The 25,922-nt window shown below is 40.2% G+C and overlaps 1 protein-coding gene across 2 annotated transcripts in view; it reads left to right on the top strand.

The window, feature by feature from the left end:
* LOC128698915 (lon protease homolog, mitochondrial) overlaps positions 1 to 25,922 on the top strand; it is a 261,625-nt gene that overhangs the window by 5,010 nt on the left and 230,693 nt on the right. For both annotated transcript variants that reach the window (XM_070096772.1, XM_070096773.1), the window contains exons 2-3: positions 7,435 to 7,509; positions 15,158 to 15,289. In XM_070096772.1, the coding sequence (XP_069952873.1) occupies positions 7,435 to 7,509; positions 15,158 to 15,289 (207 nt within the window). The remainder of the gene's footprint in view (positions 1 to 7,434; positions 7,510 to 15,157; positions 15,290 to 25,922) is intronic.

The following is a 25,922-nucleotide window of genomic DNA, read 5'->3' as shown; positions in this document are numbered from 1 at the left end:
TTGAAGTCACTCAGAAGTTAGATTATGAGGCTTAAGTATGTAAGTAAGTAAGTTTATTCAGGTATACACAAATACAGTGGTGCTAGCAAATCTCATGCACCAACATGTTAGGGATACTACTAGAGAGAGAGGGGAGGATGAACCAGCAAGACTGGACCTCGTGTTCACCCTGAGTAGCTCAGACATTGAGCACATCACATATGAAAGGCCCCTTGGAGCTAGTGACCACGTAGCTATGAGCTTTGAATACATCGTGGAGCTAAAAGTGGAGAGGGTAACAGGAGTAGAAAGGGAAAAGCTAAACTATAAAAGGGGGGACTACACATGAATGAGGACCTTCCTGCAGGAGGCTCAGTGGGAACAGGAGTTGGTAGGAAAATCAGTAAACGAAATGATGGACTTTGTAACAACAAAATGCAAGGAGGCAGAGGAAAGGTTTGTCCCCAAGGGTAACAGAAATAATGGGAAGGACAGAACGAGCCCTTGGTTTACCCGAAGGTGCAGGGAAGCAAAAACTAAGTGCTCTAGAGAATGGAAAAAGTACAGAAGGCAAAGGACTCAGGAGAATAAAGAGATTAGTTGACGAACCAGAAACGAGTATGCACAGATAAGAAGGGAGGCACAGCGGCAGTATGAAAATGACATTGCATCGAAAGTCAAGTCTGACCCGAAACTACTCTACAGCCACATCAGGAGGAAGACAACAGTCAAGGACCAGGTAATCAGGCTGAGGAAAGAAGGTGGGGAGCTCACAAGGAACGACCAGGAGGTATGTGAGGAGCTCAACATGAGATTTCAGGAAGTATTTACAGTGGAGGCTGAAGGGACAACGGGAAGACAAAACAGTGGCATACAGCAACAAGGGATATACCAACAAGTGTTGGATGAATTACACACAGCTGAGGAGGAGGTGGAGAAGCTCCTAAGTGACCTCGATACCTCAAAGGCGGTGGGACCGGACAACATCTCTCCATGGGTCCTTAGAGAGGAAGCAGGGACACTACGTGTGCCACTAACCAAAATCTTCAACACTTCCCTTGAAACTGGGCAACTACCTGAAGTATGGAAGAAGGCAAATGTAGTCACCATCTTTAAGAAGGGAGACAGAAATGAAGCACTAAATTATAGACCGGTGTCACTGACATGTATAGTATGCAAAGTCTTGGAAAAGATTATCAGGAGGAGAATGGTGGAGCACCTGGAGTGGAGCAAAATTATAAACGACTGCCAGCACGGATTCATGGAAGGCAAATCCAGTGTCACAAACCTACTAGAGTTTTACGACAAGGTAACTGAAGTAAGAAATGAGAGGGAGGGGTGGATTGATTGCATTTTCTTGGACTGCAAGAAGGCCATCGACACAGTTCCTCACAAGAGATTAGTACAGAAACTAGAGGAACAGGCACGTGTAACAGGAAGGGCACTGCAGTGGATCAGAGAATACCTGACAGGGAGGCAACAGCGAGTCATGGTCCATGATGAGGTATCACAGTGGGCGGCAGTGATGAGCGGGGTCCCACAGGGGTCAGTCCTGGGACCAGTGCTATTCTTGGTATATGTGAACGACATGACAGAAGGGATAGACTCAGAAGTGCCCCTGTTTGCAGATGATGTGAAGTTAATGAGGAGAATTAAATCAGACGCGGACCAGACAGGTCTACAAAGAGACCTGGACAGGCTGGATGTGTGGTCCAGCAACTGGCTCCTAGAATTTAACCCCGCCAAATGCAAAGTCATGAAGATCGGAGGAGGGCAAAGAAGACTGCAGACAGAGTATAGGCTAGGTGGCCAAAGGCTGCAAACCTCACTCAAGGAGAAAGACCTAGGAGTGAGTATAATACCGAGTACATCGCCAGAAGCACACATTAACTAGATAACTGCTGCGGCATATGGGCGCTTGGCAAACCTGAGAATAGCGTTCCGGTACCTCAGTAAGGAATCGTTCAAGACTTTATACACTGTGTACGTCAGGCCCATACTGGAGTATGCAGCACCAGTTAGGAACCCACACCTGGTCAAACACGTCAAGAAATTAGAGAAAGTGCAAAGGTTTGCAACAAGGCTAGTTCCAGAGCTAAGGGGAATGTCCTATGAAGAAAGGTTAAGGGAAACCGGTCTGACAACACTGGAGGACAGGAGGGTCAGGGGAGACATGATAACAACATACAAAATACTGCATGGAATAGACAAGGTGGACAGAGACAGGATGTTCCAGAGAAGGGACAGAGAAACAAGGGGTCACAATTTGAAGCTGAAGACTCAGATGAGTCAAAGGGATGTTAGGAAGTATTTCTTCAGTCATAGAGTAGTTAGGAAGTGGAACAGTCTGGCAAGCGATGTAGTGGAGGCAGGAACTATACATAGTTTTAAGACGAGGTATGATAAAGCTCATGGAGCAGGGGGAGAGAGGACCTAGTAGCGGTCGGTGAAGAGGCGGGGCCAGGAACTGAGTCTTGACCCCTGCAACCACAATTAGGTGAGTACAGTTACATAGAATTATCATACATAGCAGCATATGGGTAGAGAAGGTAGGATAACCCAAAAAAGTCAGACAGAGTGACTTATTTCCATTGGGGTCCTTTTACCTTATTATTATAATATAAAGGTTATAATATTTTCTTATTATTCTATAATGAAGATAACATCTTATTATCATACTAAAAAGACTATCTACTACACGAGGGTCATTAAGACTATCTACAATACGAGGGTCATTACTAGGAATAAAGTAAAATTTACACGTATGTTAGCTAAAAAATAGAAAATCATTCCCCTCCCTTTCTGTAGCTACATTCATCAGACACCTTTTGGCACTCTTCTTGAACTGGTTCATGCTATGACTGGCTTTGACATGTGCAGGCAGTCTGTTCCATTCCTTTATTGCTGTACAATGAAAGGTGTTTGAAGCCTGGCCAATGACTGTGGGTACTACAAAGCTGTGCTCTCTCCCCCTAGTACTATGATTGCTTTGGTTTCCAACCTTGACAAAATTGACAGCAAGATATTCTGGACACTGTTTGTGAGCAATTTTATAAACATGATTTAGCTTCAGTTGTTTTACTCTGTCTTCAACATTCAGCATATCCAACTACTGTAATTCATTCTGGCCTACATGCTCTCTTGGTCCCAGCCCCAGAATGAATCTTATGATTTTGTTCTGGGTGACTTGCAGTCTATCTTTCAGTTTTTTTGTCAAGGCAGAGTACCATGAAGACCAAGCGTAATCCATATGGCATTGTATAAAGGCTAGACATAGGGTCCTGCGAGCCTCAGTAGGTTGACACTGTGCTTGTCTATACAGGAACTTCAGTCTGGCATTCGCTTTCTTCACTACACTGTTCCCAATCAATTCTCCTGACATGCATGGGTCAAAGGGGATTCCCAGATATTTTACTGATGAAACCAAAGTGATGGGCTCCCCATTACACTGGACGTTGAAATTATTTACCCTTCTCAGTTTATGTTTCATGCCAAAGAGAATGGCTTCAGTTTTCCTGAGGTGTAATGATAGTTTGTTGTCTACTAACCATTTGCTGCAGGACTCCAGTTTCAGCGTTAAAATATTAGCAATATCTTGTGGGTCTTTACCTGACACTAACAGAGCACTGTCATCTGCATACAGTAGGAGTTTGCACTTGACACTGATAGGCATGTCATTGACATAACATAAGAATAATAAGGGACCCAGAATACTACCTTGGGGAACTCCACATGCTATCGGTAGGGGGTTCTGATTCCGTTTTGTTGATTTTGACAATTTGTCTCCTGTTGCTAAGGTAGGACTTAAACCAGTCTACAGAACCTATACCTATAGCTTGAAGTTTATTACATAATGTATTGTGGTTGACAGTATCGAAGGCCTTTTGCAGGTCTAAGGTTACCATACTTATGAGGTTCCCCTTTGACATTTCAGTTCTCAGGTAATCCATCAGATTAATTAGGGAGGTGTTGGTTGAGTAAGATCTTCTAAAGCCCGATTGATAGCTATGGAGAATGTTGTTGTCATTAAGGTACTTAACTACTTGAGAGTACACTGCCCTCTCTAGAATTTTGGATATTATACTGAGTATACTAACAGGCCTATAGTTGCTTACATCAGACCTACTATTTTTCTTGAAGATAGGAGTAACTCTGGCCTCCTTGAACCCATCCGGTACGGTATTAGTGGTGATTGATAGATTTATTATGTGAGCAATAGGGATTGACAGTTCAGAAGCACCATCTTTTAGGAACTTAGACGGGATGTTATCCGGGCCAGTGCGCTTAGTTGGGTTTAACCTGCTTAGTTCTTTTTGAATAAAGTCGTGAGATACACTTACTAGTTGACAACTGTTTGGGGTTACCCCCTTTATTGGTATAGTATGTTTGAAACTTATCAGAGTCTGTGTTAAAGGTATTTGATGCATCTGGTAGTTTACTTACTAGTGTTGATGCAACAGATGTGTAGTAGGAATTAAAGCAATTTGCCACCTTAGATGTTTCATGGCATACCTCATTATCGATAGTGAGTACTATGTTAGACCTATCTACTGACTTATGGCTATACCCCAACTGTTTTAGTTGTTGCCAGAGCTTTCTGGGGTTATGCTTATACTCTTCAATTTTTGAGCAATAGTGCTTTGCCTTTGCTCCTTTTATAAGTCTCTGCACTCTGTTCCTCACCCTTTGGAATTCATTTAGTGCTGCAATATCCTGTCTGTTTGCTTTAAATCTTTTTAGCAGCTGGTGTCTGAATTTCATATTATCTAATATCTCAGTAGTCATCCAGGGTTCAGTTCTTTGTTTAATCCTAACCTCTTTAACTGGTGCAATATTATCAAGGATAACAGTGAACAGTGTTTTGAATTTTTCCCAGGCATCGTTTACGTCCGTGCAACTTGTTATCACTGTCCAGTCACAATTGTGTAGCCTATTTACCAGTGTTTCTTTACTGTAGTTTCTAGTTGACCTCATTTTTATTGTCCTGTGTAGGCCTATCCTATCCCTAGTGATTTTCCTAGTGCAGTAAATGATGAAATGATCACTAAGGCCTGTGGTAATGACGCCTGACTGACTAATGTTCTCAGAGCGGTTACAAAGTATGTGGTCAATTAGGGTGGCTGAGAACTGTGTGATCCGGGTTGGTGTATTAATTAGTTGAGTGTAACTATTTAAACCTAGAATTTGCTTATACCTTTTGCATAGCCCATTATTTTGCTGCTGAAAACAGATATTGAAGTCGCCCAGTATTATTGTCTCACAATTGTTTTCAAATCCGGACAGTACTCTGGAAAAGTCTTCTAAGAACTGGTCCTGGGTAGGAAGGCGGTAACTAGTTCCTACTAAGATGGGTTTGGTCTTGGGAAGCAGCACTTCAAACCATAGAATCTCCAGTTTATTGTTATTTAAATCAGGTCTTGGGCTGTAAACTAAGTCATTTCTAATGTAGGCACATACTCCACCACCCTTTCTGTTCCTATCTAAGCGTTTTATATTGTAACCTTCTATTTTGACCTCGTCGTCAGTCACCGTATCATCCAACCAGGATTCAGAGATGGCTATAACTGCCGCCCTAATTTTGTTAGCTAGAATCCTAATCTCTGCCAATTTAGGAAGAAGTGATCTTGCGTTGGCATGAATAAAGTGAAGGCCTGTTTTCATAAAACAATTACAATCATCAGTATATGGCAATGGGTCATATGTATTAAAATTAGGTAAATCAATGTCATCATTGGTAAAGGGTAACTGCCAAAGTGCATTTGTTACACACAAAGTGAATTCTGGCACCGTTACTGTAATTGTACATACATCCATCATGCACCCACCCCTTACACATTTTACATAAGATGCCTTTTCTGTTTTTCATGCATACTTTAGTACAGTGTATGCACCTATTTGGTAGTGTTTGAGATAATAATGGCTGTATTGTCTCACACTGACCTATGTATGCATTACATATGGAGTTAAGGTTATCATTTCTAGCTACTAGACCATCATTATCACCATCATTTATCTGTCTGTTTTGCCTCTGCACAATAGTTTGAGGTCCTGGATTAATTTGGATATCACCACTTAAGAGCGCTACAATACGAGCTGTGTGCCACTGTTTTTGTTTGGGTATGCGGTGTTGCCATACCTTGCGGCGATAGTGACATTTACTTTTCTGGTAGGATGGCAACTGTTGGGCTTTTACTGTCCAGGGCGCTGTTACTCCATTCACCTTTTCCAGCCCCCATGACTGATTTCATTCTTCATGGAATTGAAGGAGAAAGATAAATATAATTATGGCAGCCTGTACCCCCCTAATGCCTGCCATTTTCACTCTTCGCTCTTTTACTCATATACAATAATATTTATTTCTATTTTCTAGTCACCTAGTACACCCTAGTATCTGCTTTAGCAATCACCACTGAATTACTAGTAAATTTTCTTCTTCAAAACCCTCTTCACTGCTCACTTTTCCCTTAACTTCACACACCCCTTTCAGTTAACCCCTTATTACACACTCCCCTTCCCGCCTCGCTTCACAGTCCGGTTTCACCTATTAACTTCTAACTCTTTTCCATTCTGGTAGACCAGAAAGGTTTAATCAATGGTTTTATCCTTCCAAATCCCCTCAATTCCATTTATCGGGGTTGTGTCGTGTTCCTGACTCCTGACCTGGTCTGCTGACTCAGCCATTTTTAAAGCACTGAGGGAAGTAAATGCCACCTACAACCTGACTTTCCTTGAGTTTATAGATATATTTGGTGTTTTCTCCTATGATTCTCTCACTGTACACTGGTCAGCTGAATATAGGTCAGCTACTAAAACATTAACCTTGGCTGTTTAACTATTCACTTCTTTCCCACGACTGGCACTGAGGGATAACTGTCCTATAACTTTGGAGTTTTGTATTGTTGATTTGACGATGTCTCCTGTGTTTCCCTTTCGTTAGTACTGGTACAGGTGATATGGTGGTGGTACAGATATGATGCTACTGTCAGTACAGATGAACGTCATTAAAGATGAGAATTTCACTTCACTAGTTGTACGTCTGGCAGTAGCTGGTGTTTGGATGCTGGTCAGCCATGTTTAAATGCTCAATTCTTTCCCTCGTTTGGCACTGAGGGGAAAAAAGCCCTACAGACCTGTCATTTCCTTGGAGTTTTGTTGATCAGGTTTTCTGCCATGTTGTCTTCCTGTTGAACACTAATCAGATGCGGCACACAGACGATCACATGAAAAGCAGTATTTAAGTTTTTTCAGTTTCTTTAAAAAAAAAAAAAAGCAAATTGAGACCTACACAGGCTAAAATCAGTCCAGACTTTTCTCTAGGTAAGACTGACCAGCTTTTAAGAAAGAAAGAAGGGGAAATAGTGAATGTAGTTAGTACTACCATGCAAGTAATGAATGTGTATAAGATGTATAGCGTTAAATTAAACATATTTTCTTTTTTTGTGTGTGTGACAGCAGATGTGTCAGCGTGGTTATTCAGTGAAGAAAGGAGATGGCACTGATGGAGGTAGCAGTGGGCAAAAACAGACTCAGGTACTGTATTGAGTTTTGTCCCATATTATGCATAGCAGAAAATGTAAACTATTCCTAGTATTATATGTCATGCTTATATATACAGTGGTACCTCAGGATACGAACTTATTTCATTCCAGAAGGCTGTTCAAGTGCTGATGCCGAACGAATTTGTTCTCATAAGAAATAATGTAAATTAGATTAATCCGTTTCAGACCCCCAAAAATACACTTACAAAAGCACTTGCATAAATACACTTACATAATTGTTCGCGTTTTGAGCTGTTTGTATCCCGAGGTACCACTGTATTAGAGTATTTGGTATCTTTTTTTATTTAGAATTTACCCATCCATAGATTTTATAAATAATATTATTAAAGTTACAGAAAAGACAGTACGAAAATCATTTATGCATGATCCAAGTCATAAGTGACGTGGCTCACAGACAAATAGATAAATTAAAACCTAACAAATCCCCAGGCCCTGATGAACTGTTTACAAGGGTTTTAAAGGAATGTAAGAGGAACTTAGCAAAACTTTGGCTAATCATTTCAACATATCACTACAAACTGGCATAGTGCCAGATAAGTGGAAAATGGGAAATGTGGTACCTATCATTTAACCAGTTTGAAATTACTAAAAAAATCCCCCAAAATTTACAGCTACTTAATCAGAACATTAATACATACTTAAAATTGTACTGTTGTGTCATAGTAAATTGTACTCTTTGTAATACTGTTATTTGTTATGTTCTACATCACTACTATAAATCTTATTATAAAACTATTTGGCTACCTCACTTTAGTAATAAGGTAAAATATTGAATAATTAAAATTTACCACTCTTTAACCGGTCTAGTTTTAACCCTTTCAGGGTCCCCAGGCCCTCTCCCAGACTTGTTCTCAGGGTCGCCCAAATAAAAAAAAAAATTCATACGAAAAGATGGAGAATCTTTTCCCGATCATAATGACACCAAAAGTATGAAAATTGATGGAAAACTTAAGGAATTATGCTCTCGTGAAGTTAGTGGTCTCGGCGATGTTTACGCATCGGTGATTTTGCCCACTTTGAGCCCTATTTTCGGCCAATTCCAGTGTACTAGTTGACAAAAATCATACCTCTTTCGCTAGAACTCAATTTTTTCTACCGAATGAGTACAAGAAACCACCCATTTACCGATTTCAACTATCCAATACAGTGGTCAGAATTTAGCAATTTTTGCCAATTTCACACAAATTTCAAACGATGCCAATTTCCAAATAGGGTCCAGAATAAACAAGAAAGACATTCTTGGCACTAAAATAACATTTCCTCTGTTCATTAGCCATGTCCCCCCTCCCCTCTTACATTCTTTTGCTTTCCACTTTGAATTTTTATTCTCACAAAAAATAGAAGATTTACTGTTATGCATTAGTGTAGAAATGATATAAATAATATCGGCACAGTTGTGAAAGAATATTAGACTCACCAGTTGATGTGTATTGGACGCTTTGCATGATTTGTTTACTTTTGAACTTTGGTAAAAATCGAACATTTCTGCTACTTTGAGCTCAATTTCAAGGTACTTTTCATTGTAAAACCAGTCAAAATCATCTCAGTTTCTGTAATATGTCATCCATTCTATAAAATGAGACCAGGAAATCTAGAATACAACAATAAATACCATACAGAAATACTACAGTGCAAAGTCGCTGTTTTAATCCAAAAACACAAAGTTTTTTTTTCTCATTACGCACTGTGTGCTACAAGATTTTTTTTATACTGCGCACACTGACCACATAGACCCATTCTTTCATATGTAGGTCTACCAGCTTTCTGTCACTAGATTTGAGGGCGCTAGAATTTAGGCGTACTAGTACATCAAAAACCCTGGTGCATAAGCCGTACTAGTACGTCCGAAACCCTGAAAGGGTTGAGTAGTCTGTAAACATTAGGGTTAGTCTGCCCGAAATGCCCTGGCATGTTAGTGGCTTTCTTTGTATTTAACAACACACTATAAAATGTAATCACACATTGTAACCTTTGCAAAGAAATAAAATTTGTTTGTTTGATTTGTTTTGTTTGAAGTATACACCTATAAGCCTAACCTCCATAGTGGGAAAATTTGTGGAATATATAATTGCCGAGGCTATTTGAAGCCACCTTGAAAGACATAAATTGATAAATGAACCTCAGCACGATTATACGAAGGGGCGTTCCTGCCTTACAAATTTACTAGCTTCTTTCGCTGATGTATTTGAGAAGGTACATCATGGTAATGTGTGATAAGTGGTTTAAACAACCAACAAGTTGAAGAATGAGACACTTTTGAAGCACGTGGGAATCTTTATTGAGGAAATGTTTCACCACACTGACTACATAATGCAGATGTAGTATACACAGACTTTGACCATGGTGTAATAGCACACAAAATGTGTGATAAAGGAATAATAGGAAAAGTTGGTAGATGGATCTATAAGTTCCTGACAAATAGAACACAAAGAGTAATAGTAAACAGAGTAAAGGCTGAAGCAGCTACAGTGAAAAGCTCTGTTCAACAAGGCACAGTACTCACTCCCACTCTATTCCTCACCCTCATATCTGACATAGAGATGTAAGCCATAGCTCCGTGTCTTCCATAGCTCCGTGTCTTCCTTTGTGGATGACACCTGGATTGCCATGACGGTGACCTCCATCAAAGACATCGCAAGACTTCAAGCTTACATCAACCAAATCTTCAAATGGGCCACTCAAAACAACATGAAGTTCAGTGAAGAGAAATTTCAACTACTCATATATGGAAAACTTTAGGAAATTAAAACTGTATCAAGGTATACAACAAATTCTAACCCTACAGTAGAGCGAAAAGTAATGTAAAGGACCTGGGAGTGATAATGTCAGAGAATCTCTCCTTCAAAGACCACAACGATGCATCTATAGCATCTGCTAAGAAAATGATAGTATGGATAATGAGAACCTTCAAAACTAGGGATGCCAAGCCCATGATTCTCTTCAAATCGCTTGTTCTCGCTAGGCTGGAATACTGCTGCACATTAGCCCCTTGACTGTTGCAACCCCAAATCCTGAGGTGTCTCCTGATGTCGCAAAATTTCCAAAAAAAAAAAAAAATTATTTTTTCTTGTGAAATGATAGAGAATCTTTTCCCGATTGTAATGACACCAAAAAAACGAAATTTGATGGAAAACTGACGGAATTACGCTCTCACGAAGTTAGCAACCTCGGTGATATTTACGAATTGGTGATTTCGCTCACTTTGAGCCCTATTTTTGGCTAATTCCATTGTTCCAGTTGGCCAAACTCATAGCTATTTCTTTAGAACTCCATTTTTTTCTATTGATTGAGTACAAGAAACTGCCCATTTACCGATTTCAACTACCCAATATCGTGGTCAGAAATTTGCAATTTGGCCAATTTTACTAAAATTAAAAAATATGACAATTTCAAAATAGGGTCCAGAATGAACAATGCAGACATTCCTGGCTCTGATATTACTCTTGCTTTCTATTTTGAATTTTTATTCAAACAAAAAAATGCAAGATTTACTGTTATGCAGACTACTGCAATATTGTAATAATTGTATAAATAATGTCAACCCATTCATGACTGCATATTAGAATGGCTACTTGGACATTTATTGGAAAATGGCATCATTTGTTTACTTTTGAACATCGGCAAAAATCAAACATTTCCCCTTCTTTGAGCTCCATTTCAAGGTTCTTTTCATAGTAAAACCAATCAAAGTCACCTCTCTTTCTATAATATGTTTTCCATTCTATCAAATGAGACCAAGAAAACGAGAATACAACCATAAATACTTAAGAAAATAGACCACAAAGTTGGCATTTTAATTAACCCTTTGACTGTTTTGGTCGTATATATACAGTGGACCCCCGGTTAACGATATTTTTTCACTCCAGAAGTATGTTCAGGTGCCAGTACTGACCGAATTTGTTCCCATAAGGAATATTGTGAAGTAGATTAGTCCATTTCAGACCCTCAAACATACACGTACAAATGCACTTACATAAATACACTTACATAATTGGTCGCATTCGGAGGTGATCGTTATGCGGGGGTCCACTGTACGTCTTACGAGCCGTTTTTTATGTATATATGTGTGAGAGTAATGGTGGTTGGGGATTTCAATGCTAAAGTGGGTAAAAATGTTATGGAGGGAGTAGTAGGTAATTTTGGGGTGCCAGGGGTAAATGTAAATGGGGAGCCTTTAATTGAGCTATGTGTAGAAAGAAATTTGGTAATAAGTAATACATATTTTATGAAAAAGAGGATAAATAAATATACAAGGTATGATGTAGCACGTAATGAAAGTAGTTTGTTAGATTATGTATTGGTGGATAAAAGGTTGATGGGTAGGCTCCAGGATGTACATGTTTATAGAGGGGCAACTGATATATCGGATCATTATTTAGTTGTAGCTACAGTTAGAGTAAGAGGTAGATGGGAAAAGAGGAAGGTGGCAACAACAAGTAAGAGGGAGGTGAAAGTGTATAAACTAAGGGAGGAGGAAGTTAGGGCGAGATATAAGCGACTATTGGCAGAAAGGTGGGCTAGTGCAAAGATGAGTAGTGGGGGGGTTGAAGAGGGTTGGAATAGTTTTAAAAATGCAGTATTAGAATGTGGGGCAGAAGTTTGTGGTTATAGGAGGGTGGGGGCAGGAGGAAAGAGGAGTGATTGGTGGAATGATGAAGTAAAGGGTGTGATAAAAGAGAAAAAGGTAGCTTACGAGAGGTTTTTACAAAGCAGAAGTGTTATAAGAAGAGCAGAGTATATGGAGAGTAAAAGAAAGGTGAAGAGAGTGGTGAGAGAGTGCAAAAGGAGAGCAGATGAAAGAGTGGGAGAGGCACTGTCAAGAAATTTTAATGAAAATAAGAAAAAATTTTGGAGTGAGTTAAACAAGTTAAGAAAGCCTAGGGAAAGTATGGATTTGTCAGTTAAAAACAGAGTAGGGGAGTTAGTAGATGGGGAGAGGGAGGTATTAGGTAGATGGCGAGAATATTTTGAGGAACTTTTAAATGTTAAGGAAGAAAGGGAGGCGGTAATTTCATGCACTGGCCAGGGAGGTATACCATCTTTTAGGAGTGAAGAAGAGCAGACTGTAAGTGTGGTGGAGGTACGTGAGGCATTACGTAGAATGAAAGGGGGTAAAGCAGCTGGAACTGATGGGATCATGACAGAAATGTTAAAAGCAGGGGGGGATATAGTGTTGGAGTGGTTGGTACTTTTGTTTAATAAATGTATGAAAGAGGGGAAGGTACCTAGGGATTGGCAGAGAGCATGTATAGTCCCTTTATATAAAGGGAAAGGGAACAAAAGAGATTGTAAAAATTATAGAGGAATAAGTTTACTGAGTATACCAGGAAAAGTATACGGTAGGGTTATAATTGAAAGAATTAGAGGTAAGACAGAATGTAGAATTGCGGACGAACAAGGAGGTTTCAGAGTGGGTAGGGGATGTGTAGATCAAGTGTTTACATTGAAGCATATATGTGAACAGTATTTAGATAAAGGTAGGGAAGTTTTTATTGCATTTATGGATTTAGAAAAGGCATATGATAGAGTGGATAGAGGAGCAATGTGGCAGATGTTGCAAGTATATGGAATAGGTGGTAAGTTACTAAATGCTGTAAAGAGCTTTTATGAGGATAGTGAGGCTCAGGTTAGGGTGTGTAGAAAAGAGGGAGAATACTTCCCGGTAAAAGTAGGTCTTAGACAGGGATGTGTAATGTCACCATGGTTGTTTAATATATTTATAGATGGGGTTGTAAAAGAAGTAAATGCTAGGGTGTTCGGGAGAGGGGTGGGATTAAATTATGGGGAATCAAATTCAAAATGGGAATTGACACAGTTACTTTTTGCTGATGATACTGTGCTTATGGGAGATTCTAAAGAAAAATTGCAAAGGTTAGTGGATGAGTTTGAGAATGTGTGTAAAGGTAGAAAGTTGAAAGTGAACATAGAAAAGAGTAAGGTGATGAGGGTATCAAATGATTTAGATAAAGAAAAATTGGATATCAAATTGGGGAGGAGGAGTATGGAAGAAGTGAATGTTTTCAGATACTTGGGAGTTGACGTGTCGGCGGATGGATTTATGAAGGATGAGGTTAATCATAGAATTGATGAGGGAAAAAAGGTGAGTGGTGCGTTGAGGTATATGTGGAGTCAAAAAACGTTATCTATGGAGGCAAAGAAGGGAATGTATGAAAGTATAGTAGTACCAACACTCTTATATGGGTGTGAAGCTTGGGTGGTAAATGCAGCAGCGAGGAGACGGTTGGAGGCAGTGGAGATGTCCTGTCTAAGGGCAATGTGTGGTGTAAATATTATGCAGAAAATTCGGAGTGTGGAAATTAGGAGAAGGTGTGGAGTTAATAAAAGCATTAGTCAGAGGGCAGAAGAGGGGTTGTTGAGGTGGTTTGGTCATTTAGAGAGAATGGATCAAAGTAGAATGACATGGAAAGCATATAAATCTATAGGGGAAGGAAAGAGGGGTAGGGGTCGTCCTCGAAAGGGTTGGAAAGAGGGGGTAAAGGAAGTTTTGTGGGTGAGGGGCTTGGACTTCCAGCAAGCGTGCATGAGCGTGTTAGATAGGAGTGAATGGAGACGAATGATACTTGGGACCTGACGATCTGTTGGAGTGTGAGCAGGGTAATATTTAGTGAAGGGATTCAGGGAAACCGGTTATTTTCATATAGTCGGACTTGAGTCCTGGAAATGGGAAGTACAATGCCTGCACTTTAAAGGAGGGGTTTGGGATATTGGCAGTTTGGAGGGATATGTTGTGTATCTCTATACGTATATGCTTCTAAACTGTTATATTCTGAGCACCTCTGCAAAAGCAGTGATAATGTGTGAGTGTGGTGAAAGTGTTGAATGATGATGAAAGTATTTTCTTTTTGGGGATTTTCTTTCTTTTTTGGGTCACCCTGCCTCGGTGGGAGACGACCGACTTGTTGAAAAAAAAAAAAAAAAAAAAAAAATGTATATTAAAATTCTAGGGGCTTCAAATCAAGCAGGAGAAAGCTGGTAGGCCCACATGTGAGAGAATGGGTTTGTGTGGTCAGTGTGCACCACATAAAAAAAAATCCTGCAGCACGCAGTGCATAATGAGAAAAAAAACTCCGACCATTTTTTTTAATTAAAATGCCGAATTTGTGGTCTATTTTCGTATAGTATTTATGGGTGTATTCTCGTTTTCTTGGTCTCATTTGATAGAATGGAAAACATATTATAGAAATAGCAGTGATTTTGATTCGTTTTACTATGAAAAGAACCTTGAAATGGAGCTCAAAGTAGGGGAAATGTTTGACTTTTGCCGACGTTCAAAAGTAAACAAATGATGTTATTTTCCAATAAATGTCCAAGTAGTCATTCTAACATGCAGTCATGAATGGGTTGACATTATTTATTCTCCAGCTTGCATAATTTGCTTCCATTGCTGCAAATGCAGTATGTCACTCACATTAAGATTATCTTATATGCTAAATAAAATAATACTGATGATATGGTATGATGTATGGTATATAATTTTTGTATTTAGTTTTTCATGGCTAGGTGTTTTTGAGTCAAAGTAACGTAAATAATGCTTATGTAAAATAATCATTTTATAATATGATATCAGTTACCATGGCTTATTTTTATTTAATTTTCAGGAAAATGGAAGTGACGATCCCATAGTGCACAACCTTCCAGCTACAATGATGGTTCCGGATCTGTGGCCCAGTGTACCTGTTATTGCCATCAGCAGAAATCCAGTCTTTCCGCGTTTCATTAAAATTATAGAGGTATTCTGCATTTTTTATGTTGAAAGGTTTGAAGGGAATTTTTAAGCAGGTTCAGTATTAACCCTCTCATTGTCGATATTATCCGAATTGAAACTTCTTCTGTTTCATCATTTCTTAAAAATGATATAATTACATCTTCTAAAAGGCTAAGGTAATATTGTCCTAAAGATAATGGCACTAAAAATGCAAAATTTTATGTATGTACTGTAATGCTTATGGTGTAATACTTATACTGTAATACTTATGCTGTAATACTTAGTGTGTGTAAAGGTTGAAAGTTGAAAGTGAACATAGATAAGAGTAAGGTGATGAGGGCATCAAACGATTTAGATAAAGAAAAATTGGATATCACATTGGAGAGAGGGAGTATGGAAGAAGTGAATGTTTTCAGATATTCGGGAGTTGACTTGTCAGCGGATGGCTTTATGAAGGATGAGGTTAACCATAGAACTGATGAAGGATAAAAGGTGAGTGGTGCATTGAGGTATATGTGGAGACAAAAAACATTATCCATGGAGGCAAAGAAGGGAATTTACGAAAGTATAGTGGTATCAACACTCTTATACGGGTGTGAAGCTTGGGTTGTGAATGCTGCAGTGAGGAGGCGGCTGGAAGCAGTTGAGATATCCTGTCTGAGGGCAATGCGTGGTGTAAATGTTATGCATAGAATTTGGAGTGTGGAAATTAGGAGGAGGTGTGGAGTTACTAAAAGTATTAGTCAGAGGGCTGAAGAGGGGTTGTTGAGGTGATTAGTCATTTACAGAGAATGGAACAGAGTAGAATGACTTGGAGAGCATATAAATCTGTAGGGGAAGGAAGGTGGGGCAGGGGTCGTCCTCGAAAAGGTTGGAGGGAGGGGGTAAAGGAGGTTTTGTGGGCGAGGGACTTGGACTTCCAGCAAACATGCATGAGCGTGTTAGATAGGAGTGAATGGAGATGAATGGTTTTTGGGACCTGACGAACTGTTGGAGTGTGAGCAGGGTAATATTTAGTTAAGGGATTCAGGGAAACTGGTTAGCTGGACTTGAGTCCTGGAAATGGGAAGTACAGTGCCTGCACTTGAAAGGAAGGGGTTTGGGATATTGGCAGTTTGAGGGACATCTAAACTGTCATATTTGAGCGCCTCTGCAAAGGCAGTGATTATGTATGAGTGATAGTGAAAGTGTTGAATGATGAAAGTATTTTTCTTTCTTTTTGGGTTTTTCTTTCTGGGTCACCCTACCTCAGTGGGAAATGGCCAATGTGTTTAAAAAAAAAAAACTTATGGGCTTTCCAGGAACACCTCAAAGTCCTGAGTACTGAATGTACTTGCTGGAGTGGGTATGATAACATATATGTGGAAAGTACCTGAGGACCTGATCCCAAATTTGCCATAACAATATACTGGAGTGAGAGAGAGATGGGAAATGTGAGAAATGGACCTGGTGAAGAGCAGAGGCACTGTGGGCACAGTAAGAGAACATTGTATCAACATCCATGAGCCCAGCCTGTTTAACTCTCTACCACAAGATATCAGAAACATTGCTGGAACAAGTGTAGAAGTCTCCAAGAAGTAATTGGGCATGTACCTTTGCCAAGTGCCAGTTCAACCAAGCTGTTATGGATATGTAGGTCAGGAGGCCATCAACAGCAACAGCAGACATTCTTCCTGAAATGCACTGCATGCTAGTGGCCTTCTTTTGTGTTTAACAATATTTTATTATGTGTACACCACATTTTATAATACTGCAGAAAAAAGAGTTTAAGTGCCAGACAACCCTAGCCCAGGGCTAGGTGGTTGCAAGCGGCAGCAGCCTGGTCGACCAGGCAGACACCAAATAAACTTGGCCCAGGGCTAGGCTATGGGAGTAGGAAAACTTGAAACCCTTCAAAAGTATATGAAAGGTACAAGTTAGAGGTCAGGTCAGGTAGCACTTTACGTAACAGCAAGCTTGCCCACTTTGAGGCCTATTTTAGGCTCATTCCAGTGCTCAAACTACTCATTTCATGGAGATTTTTCTAATACATCTTCCTTATTTCTTGTCTAATAGGCCATGATCAAGGGTGCTTAGTCATGGTTTAGGCCCTCCCAATTATTGAAGTAGATCTAGTAAAAACCCAGAAAATGCATTGAGGGGCAGGGTGTATCCCGGCTCTTCCTCAGGAAAATTGCCACACATTGACCATTTCTGCCACTTTAAGGCTTATTTCTGGCTACTTCCAGTCAGAAACTGACCAGACTCTTCTGAATTTCTTACTTCAGGCTACTTCCAGTTTGAAACTGACCAGACTTCTGAATTTCAGTAGGATGTCTTCTGGTCTATCAGTTGGCACCAAAAAAAAAAAAAAAAAAGCCAAGAAAGCCATGAAAACTATCCATCGTGGGGGCAGAATTTCTTTTGTACTTTACACATTCACTGCACAGACTCATTCTCTCAAAATATAAAAAATAAAAAAAAAAAATAAAAAACTTCATTTCTTTGCTAACCTGGAGAGAGTTCCGGGGGTCAACGCCCCCGCGGCCCGGTATGTGACCAGGCCTCCTGGTGGATCAGAGCCTGATCAACCAGGCTGTTGCTGCTGGCTGCACGCAAACCAACGTACGAGCCACAGCCCGGCTGATCAGGAACCGACTTTAGGTGCTTGTCCAGTGCCAGCTTGAAGACTGCCAGGGGTCTGTTGGTAATCCCCCTTATGTATGCTGGGAGGCAGTTGAACAGTCTCGGGCCCCTGACACTTATTGTATGGTCTCTTAACGTGCTAGTGACACCCCTGCTTTTCATTGGGGGGATGTTGCATCGTCTGCCAAGTCTTTTGCTTTCGTAGTGAGTGATTTTCATGTGCAAGTTCGGTACTAGTCCCTCTAGGATTTTCCAGGTGTATATAATCATGTATCTCTCCCGCCTGCATTCCAGGGAATACAGGTTTAGGAACCTCAAGCGCTCCCAGTAATTGAGGTGTTTTATCTCCGTTATGCGGGCCGTGAAGGTTCTCTGTACATTTTCTAGGTCAGCAATTTCACCTGCCTTGAAAGGTGCTGTTAGTGTGCAGCAATATTCCAGCCTAGATAGAACAAGTGACCTGAAGAGTGTCATCATGGGCTTGGCCTCCCTAGTTTTGAAGGTTCTCATTATCCATCCTGTCATTTTTCTAGCAGATGCGATTGATACAATGTTATGGTCCTTGAAGGTGAGATCCTCTGACATGATCACTCCCAGGTCTTTGACGTTGGTGTTTCGCTCTATTTTGTGGCCAGAATTTGTTTTGTACTCTGATGAAGATTTAATTTCCTCGTGTTTACCATATCTGAGTAATTGAAATTTCTAAGGTTACAATGTTTGTTTACATTTCATAATTTGATTGGTACAAAGAAAGCCATTGTCATGCCAAGGCATTTCGGGCAGACTTAACGTAATGCAGTGGACCCCTGACCAACGAAGGCATCGTCTAATGATAAATTTGACTAACGAAGTGTTTGAGCGCAAAAATTTTGGCCCGACCAACGATGAAAAACTCGACCAACATGATTCGTCCCGAACACGTCCACATGTCCCGTCTGGCCTGAGCGCACCTTAGCTGCCCTGCCTTCAGTTAGTGTGCCAGTGTTTACAAGCCAGTGCGGTCGCATCCACGCATACATTCAGTACATTTTGTTTTATTCCAGTGTTTTTAGTGCTTGTAACTGCTAAATAAACCACCAGCTTCTTGTGCCAACCCTGTGGTAAAAAGGGTGAGAATTACAATTGAAATGAAGAAGGAGATCATCACAAAGTATGAAACTGGAGTGCGTGTCTCCGAGCTGGCCAAGTTGTACAACAAACCCCAATCAACCATCGCTACTATCTTGGCCAACAGAAAGGCAATCAAGGAAGCTGTTGTTGCGAAAGGTGCAAGTATGTTTTCAAAACACAGATCGCAAGTACTCGAAGATGTTGAGAGACTGTTATTGGTGCGGATAAATGAAAAACAAATATCAGGAGATAGCATCTCTCAAGCGATCTTAAGTGAAAAGGCAAGGCAGTTGCATGACAATATAATTAAAAAAATGCCTGCAACTAGTGGTGATGTGAGTGAATTTAAGGCCAGCAGAGGTTGGTTTGAGAGATTTAAGAATCGTAGTGGCATACACAGTGTGATAAGGCATTGTGAGGCTGCCAGTTCAGACAAAAAAGCAGCTGAAAAATATGTGCAGGAATTCCAGGGGTACATAGAAGCTGAAGGATTGCAACCCCAACAAGTGTTTAATTGTGATGAAACAGGCCTGTTTTGGAAGAAAATGCCAAACAGGACCTACATTACACAGGAGGAAAAAGCACTCCCAGGACACAAGCCTATGAAGGACAGGGTTACTTTAACCCCTTCAGGGTCCAAGGCCAAAATCTGAAATGGTGCTCCAGTGTCCAAGAAATTTTGAAAAAAAAAAAAAAATTATTTTTTCTTACAGAATTAAAGAGCATATTTTTGTGAAGGTAATAAGACAAAAAAAAAAATTCTGATCAGTACTTACCGAGATACAGTGCCAAGAAATTTGTCAAAAATGATGTGGTGGCGGCAACATCGACGAATTCCACATACTCGCATTACATTATTTTGCGTTTTTTATTGTTTTTTCTTTTCTTTTCCATTTTTTTTCTATTCCTACTAACATTTGGGACCTGAGAGACCAATACTGTATATAATGTATATATATAAACTCACTGTATTGAACACAATAACTGCACTAAAGTTATTATCATATTATTGTTTACCACTGTTGTTTATTACAATAAACATGCACAAATCTTGTGTAATACTAATGTTCTATCATATATTTACATATTTACAATCACTGGACATGGTTTTAGAACTGCTGGAGCTTGTGGAACTCCTTGAAACAAGGCACCATGCACAGAGGCACCTTACATTCCTCACACATAAACCGAGTGTCTTTGCGTCTTTGTTGCCGTCGTTTTGTTTGTGCACAGACGATGCATCTCTTCTGAGCAAATTTCTTCCGAGTCGAAGGAAGTTGTATTATGAAATGATCACCTTCCCTCCTCAAACGCTTGGGTATATCCTGAGGAATTCGAGGACCGTGTTGTATAGCAGGTGTTCTTACCTGGTACTTCATTATGAGTTGTCTGACAACAGACAAACAAAATTCACCATACGGTGGTCTGTTGCCAGTCTTTATTTGGTACATATTATATGCATTGAGCATTGAAATGTCCATGAGATGGAAGAAAAGTTTCATGTACCACTTGTAACTCTTACGAACACAGTCAACAAAACCAATCTGCATGTCACATTTGTCAACCAAGCGCATGTTTTGTGTATAATCAATCACTGTCACTGGTTTTCGAATACGTTCATTAGTCACTCGATCAACTTTGCCACTGTCTTGCATTTCATTACGGTGAATGGTTGTCAACAATGTGACATCTCGTTTGTCATGCCACCGTAATGCCATGATGTCATTGGCAGTAAACACCTGCACGTCATCACCACGAGCACCTGCGTTGAGCCTGGGCATATGTTTACGATTAGAACGCACTGTGCCACACACACATCTGTCTTGTTCACTCGCATGAAATCACTGAGTAATGGGCTTGTGTACCAGTTATCGGTATATAATGTATGCCCCTTACCAAGATAAGGTGCCATCATGTTTCTCACTATGTTACCTGAGGTACCCAATAACATCTTGGTATCTTTCAGTGTTTTACTACCCGTGTATACAACAATATCCAACACCAGGCCACTGTCACAATCACAGAGTACAAACAGTTTTATACCAAAGCGTTTCCTCTTGCTCGGTATATACTGCTTGAATGACAGTCTACCTTTGAACAAAATCAAAGACTCGTCAATTACAAGATTCTTGAATGGATAAAAGTATATGTTGAACTTTTGTTTGAGATACATGAAAACATTTCTAATCTTGTATAACCTGTCACTTCTGTCAGGCCTGGTTTTGTCAGAGAAGTGCAACATACGTAAGAGTAAGATAAACCTGTTCACTGGTATGATTTCACTGAAGACCGGGGTAGAAATTAGCCGATCTGTGGACCAGTATGCTTTTATATTATGCTTATAGACGTGAGGCATAATTATTATTGTTGCAAAAAGCAAATACATTTCTGCAACAGTCATCTCTTTCCACCTGTGTAGTCTTGACTGTGCTGATAAGATCGTATTTGCCATGGTGTACTCAAAATACTTATTACTTTCCCTGACAATAATTTCCATCAATGGCTGGTCAAAGAATAATTCAAAGAATTCCAGTTCATTGACCGTGGTTCCAAGGGGACAAGTAGGTAGAATTCCACTTTGAGAGTCATCAAAGTGGTGAGGCTTGGGAACAAAATTGGGATATTGCTGCCAATCCCACATACGGTTTGCTGGTGGATACTGGACATCATAGGCTGGTTGTGCGGGTGGTTATGGTTGTGGTGGGCTGGTGGCTGGTGCTCCGCTTTGTCCTTGAACTGACGAGTCAGCAGCATGGGTCCCAGCGTGGCCTGGTGAGTCACGCATGACGGTGCCACTACCATCACCACTAACACCATCCACTGATGCCTGTGGTCTATCCATGCCAAGTGTAGCCACATCATCCTCACTATCACTACCTAAAACTGGTGTTGGGCCACGGGATGTACTCCGGGATGTACTCCGTCCCCTGGGCACAGCATAGGGTACACTACCCGAGCGCATGCGGCGGCGAACATACCGATGCTTCACTGGTGAATATGATTCCTCACTATCACTACTCGAATGATCGTCGAGCGCAATAAAATCACAGTCCACGTCACTATCATCATCATTACTGAAGTCAGAGGCCTGGCCACGCGAAAATATTAGTTTTCTCTTGTGATGAGGAACAACCGACCGTGAGTCACGAGTGCCCACACCAGAGGTAGAAGGTTGAGGATCGTCAGGGTTTTCTGCACTATTATCGATATCCTGGTCATTCTTTTCAGTCACTAACTGATCAAAGCCATAGAATTCGTCTTCATTTCCACTTCCATCAGTGTCAGAACTATCAGATAGGAAGAGGAGAGTCCAATTTTCCGGGGAGTGAGAGCTGACTTGCGACGAGGCATGGTGAACAAGGGTAACTGAGCCGGCATTCCCACAATGCTATGCAGGCGCCTAGATTTTTTGTTTATGGCGCACACCCACCACGCAGACCCGTTCTCTCACATGTAGGCCTATGAGCGCTTTCGCGCTAAATTTGACGGCGCTAGAATTTTGGCGTAGATCTACGATTTGGACACTCAACGTGAAGCCGTAGATCTACAGGACGGACCCTGAAAGGGTTAATGTTGTGTAGTAATACTAGTGGGGATTACAGAGTGAAGCCTCTACTCATGTATCACTCTGAAACTCCCAGAGTGTTCAGGAAAAACAATGTCGTCAAGGCTAATTTGTGTGTGATGTGGAGGGCAAACAGTAAGGCATGGGTCACTAGGAACATTTTCTATGACTGGTTTTACCATGTGTTTGGCCCCACTGTGAAAAATTACCTCCTGGAAAATAAATTGGACCTTAAGTGCCTCCTGGTATTAGACAATGCTCCTGCTCATCCTTCAGACTTGCCAGAGCGAATTTCGGGGGAGTTGAGTTTTATTAAAGTAAAGTTTTTGCCTCCTAATACAACTCCTCTCCTCCAGCCCATGGACCAGCAGGTCATTTCAAATTTCAAAAAACTGTACACCAAAGCAATGTTTCAAAAGTGCTTTGAAGCGACCTCAGACACTCGATTGACCCTAAGAGAGTTTTGGAAAGATCACTTTAGTATCCTCAATTGCATAAACCTTATAGGTGAGGCTTGGGAGGGAGTAACTAACAGGACCTTGAACTTTGCTTGGAGGAGATTGTGGCCAGAATGTGTACAAGAGAGGGATTTTGATGGGTTTGGGGCTAACCCTGAGGAGCCTATGCCAGTTGTAGCACTGGGGAAGTCCATGGGGTTGGAGGTTAGTGGGGAGGATGTGGAAGAGTTGGTGGAGGACGACGATGAAGAACTAACCACTGATGAGCTGCAAGAGCATCTGCAACAGCAAGAGGCCACAACTGAGGAAATTGTTTCAGAGGAGGGGAGAGAGAAATTGAGGAAGTTGCATTCCTCAATAAAGGAAATGTGTACAATGGGGACAAAGGTGCAAACCTTTATGGAGGAAAATCACCCTGACACAGCTATTGCAAGCCATGCTGGTGACTTCTACAATGACAATGTTGCGAACCACTTTAGGAAAATCTTAAAGGAATGCGAGGTACAGAGCTCTATGGACAGATTTTTGTTGCAACAGAGGTCCAGTGACCCTCAAGTAGTTCCCAGTGGCATTAAAAAACAAAGAAGGGAAGTAACCCCGGAAAAGGACTTGATACCTAAAGTCTTTATGGAAGAGGATTTCCCTTCCAAACAATTGTAAACTCCTCCATCATCTCCCCTCCTCCCATCTCATCACTCATCACTACATCTTCAGTAAAGGTAAGTGTCATTTATTCTTCATTTAGTACAGTACATTGTTTATTGTGCATGTATCCTTCTTTTTCTGTGTAAGAAAATGTATATTTCATGTGAATTTTTTTTTTTCATACTTTTGGGTGTCTGGAATGGATTAATTGGATTTCCATTATTTCTTATGGGAAAAATTAATTCGACTAATGATAAATTCGTCTAACGATGAGCTCTCTGGAACGGATTAATATTGTTGGTCGAGGGTCCACTGTACTTAACCCTTTCAGGGTCCGTCCCGTAGATCTACGGCTTTACGTTCGGGGTCCAAACCGTAGATCTACGTCATGAGCTCAGCTCACTCTGATAAACTGTGAGTGGTACATTTGGGCCTAGATATGAGAGAATACATCTATGTGGTATGTGTGCACCACATAAAACAGATCCTGCAGCACACTGTGTATAATGAGAGAAAAAAAGCTGAAATCATGATTTTTCGATAAAAACAGCGACTTTGCAGTGTTTTTTCGTATGGTTTTTATAGTTGTATTTGCAATTTCTTGGTCTCATTTGATAGAATGGAAGACATTTTACAGAAATAGAGATGATTTTGATTGGTTTTAGCACAGGAAATGGCTTGAAACTGAGCTCAAAGTAGCAGAAATGTTAAATTTTTGCCGATATTCAAGAGTAAACAAACGACCTCACACATCTAATACACGCCAGCTGGTGGGTCTAATATACATTCACAAATATGATGATGATATTTATACAATTATTACAATATTGCATAACAGTAAATCTTCTATTTTCTGGTGTGAATAAAAATTCATTATGTGAATAAAAAATCAAAATGGAATTTATTTGTAAAGCCTCAAAACGTAACTAATGAACAGAGGAAATGTTAGTTTAGTTCCAGGAATACCTACATTGTTTATTCTGGACCCTATTTTGAAATTGGAATATTTTGAACTTTGTGTTAAATTGGCCAAATTAACAATTTCTGATCACTTTAATTTGTAGTTGAAACAGTTGACTTGGCGATTTCTTGTGCTCAATTGATAGAATAGAAGTAATACTAGTGAAATAGCTAAGAATTTGGTTGACTGGAATAATGTAATTGGCCTAAAATGGGAGTCAAAGTCGGCAAAATTGCTGATTCGTAAATGTCGCTGACACATCAAAATTCGCGAGAGCATAATTTCATCAATTTTCCATCAAATTTCGTACTTTTTGTTTTATTACCTTCACAAAAAGATTCTCTACCATTTCATAAGAAAAAATAATAAATTTTTTTTGGAAAATTCTTGGACACTGGGGCACCACTTCAGATTTGGGCCTTGGACCCTGAAGGGGTTAAAGACTACTTAAGTCTAGACAGGTGAAGAGTGGTAGATTACAAATGTTAAATATTTTACTCTATCAGTAATATGAGGTAGTACAATTTATGATACAAACATACATTTTTAAGTTTGTAATAATGGCTTAATAGTTAAGGGATAATAAAATATTTGGGAGAGTTCCTGTAAATTTGGTTAGAGTTTAGCATAGTGTGGGTATGGTTGTTATTGACAGATGAAGTGATTTTTGAGTATAGTCCTAAATTGGTTTGTGGGCAGGAGATCTCTTGCTGTTTCAGGCAAAGAGTTCCAGATCTTTGGACCCTTTATGTGCATTGCATTTTTGCATAGTATTGAGATGGACATGAGGGATGTCAAAAAATGTTTTGTCTATATTGAGAGTAAGTTTATTGGTCATCATCCAGTTTGATAGTTTATGTAGCTCGCTGTTTACAGTGTTACTAAGTACATATAGCCGGGTTTGGGTGGGAGAAGACATAAGTGGTGTCGTCTGCGAATAGAACTGGTTTAAGGAGTCACGATGCATTTGGGAGGTCATTGATGTAAATAAGAAAGAGTAGAGGACCTAGGACACTTCCCTGTTGCTCTCCAACAACTACAGGCAGAGTATTGGAGGTCACGCCATTTGTGTATACATACTGGTGTCTATCACTAAGATAAGATTTTAGGTAATTAAGAGAGTGTCCTCCGACCCCGTAATGCTCTAGTTTTAGGTGCAAGATATTGTGATCTACTGTATCAAATGCTTTCCGTAAGTCTATGAAGAGCCCCAGAGGATATTCATTTTTTCAAGTGCTGTACAGTGATACCTTGACTTAGGAGTTTAATTCGTTCCATGACCAAGTTCATAACT

The sequence above is a fragment of the Cherax quadricarinatus genome, chromosome 55, assembly GCF_038502225.1.
Source record: "Cherax quadricarinatus isolate ZL_2023a chromosome 55, ASM3850222v1, whole genome shotgun sequence".
In the NCBI taxonomy this organism is placed as follows: Eukaryota; Metazoa; Arthropoda; class Malacostraca; order Decapoda; family Parastacidae; genus Cherax; species Cherax quadricarinatus.
The sequence above is the reverse complement of the archived record's forward strand: the minus strand, read 5'-3'. Positions and strand labels throughout refer to the sequence as shown.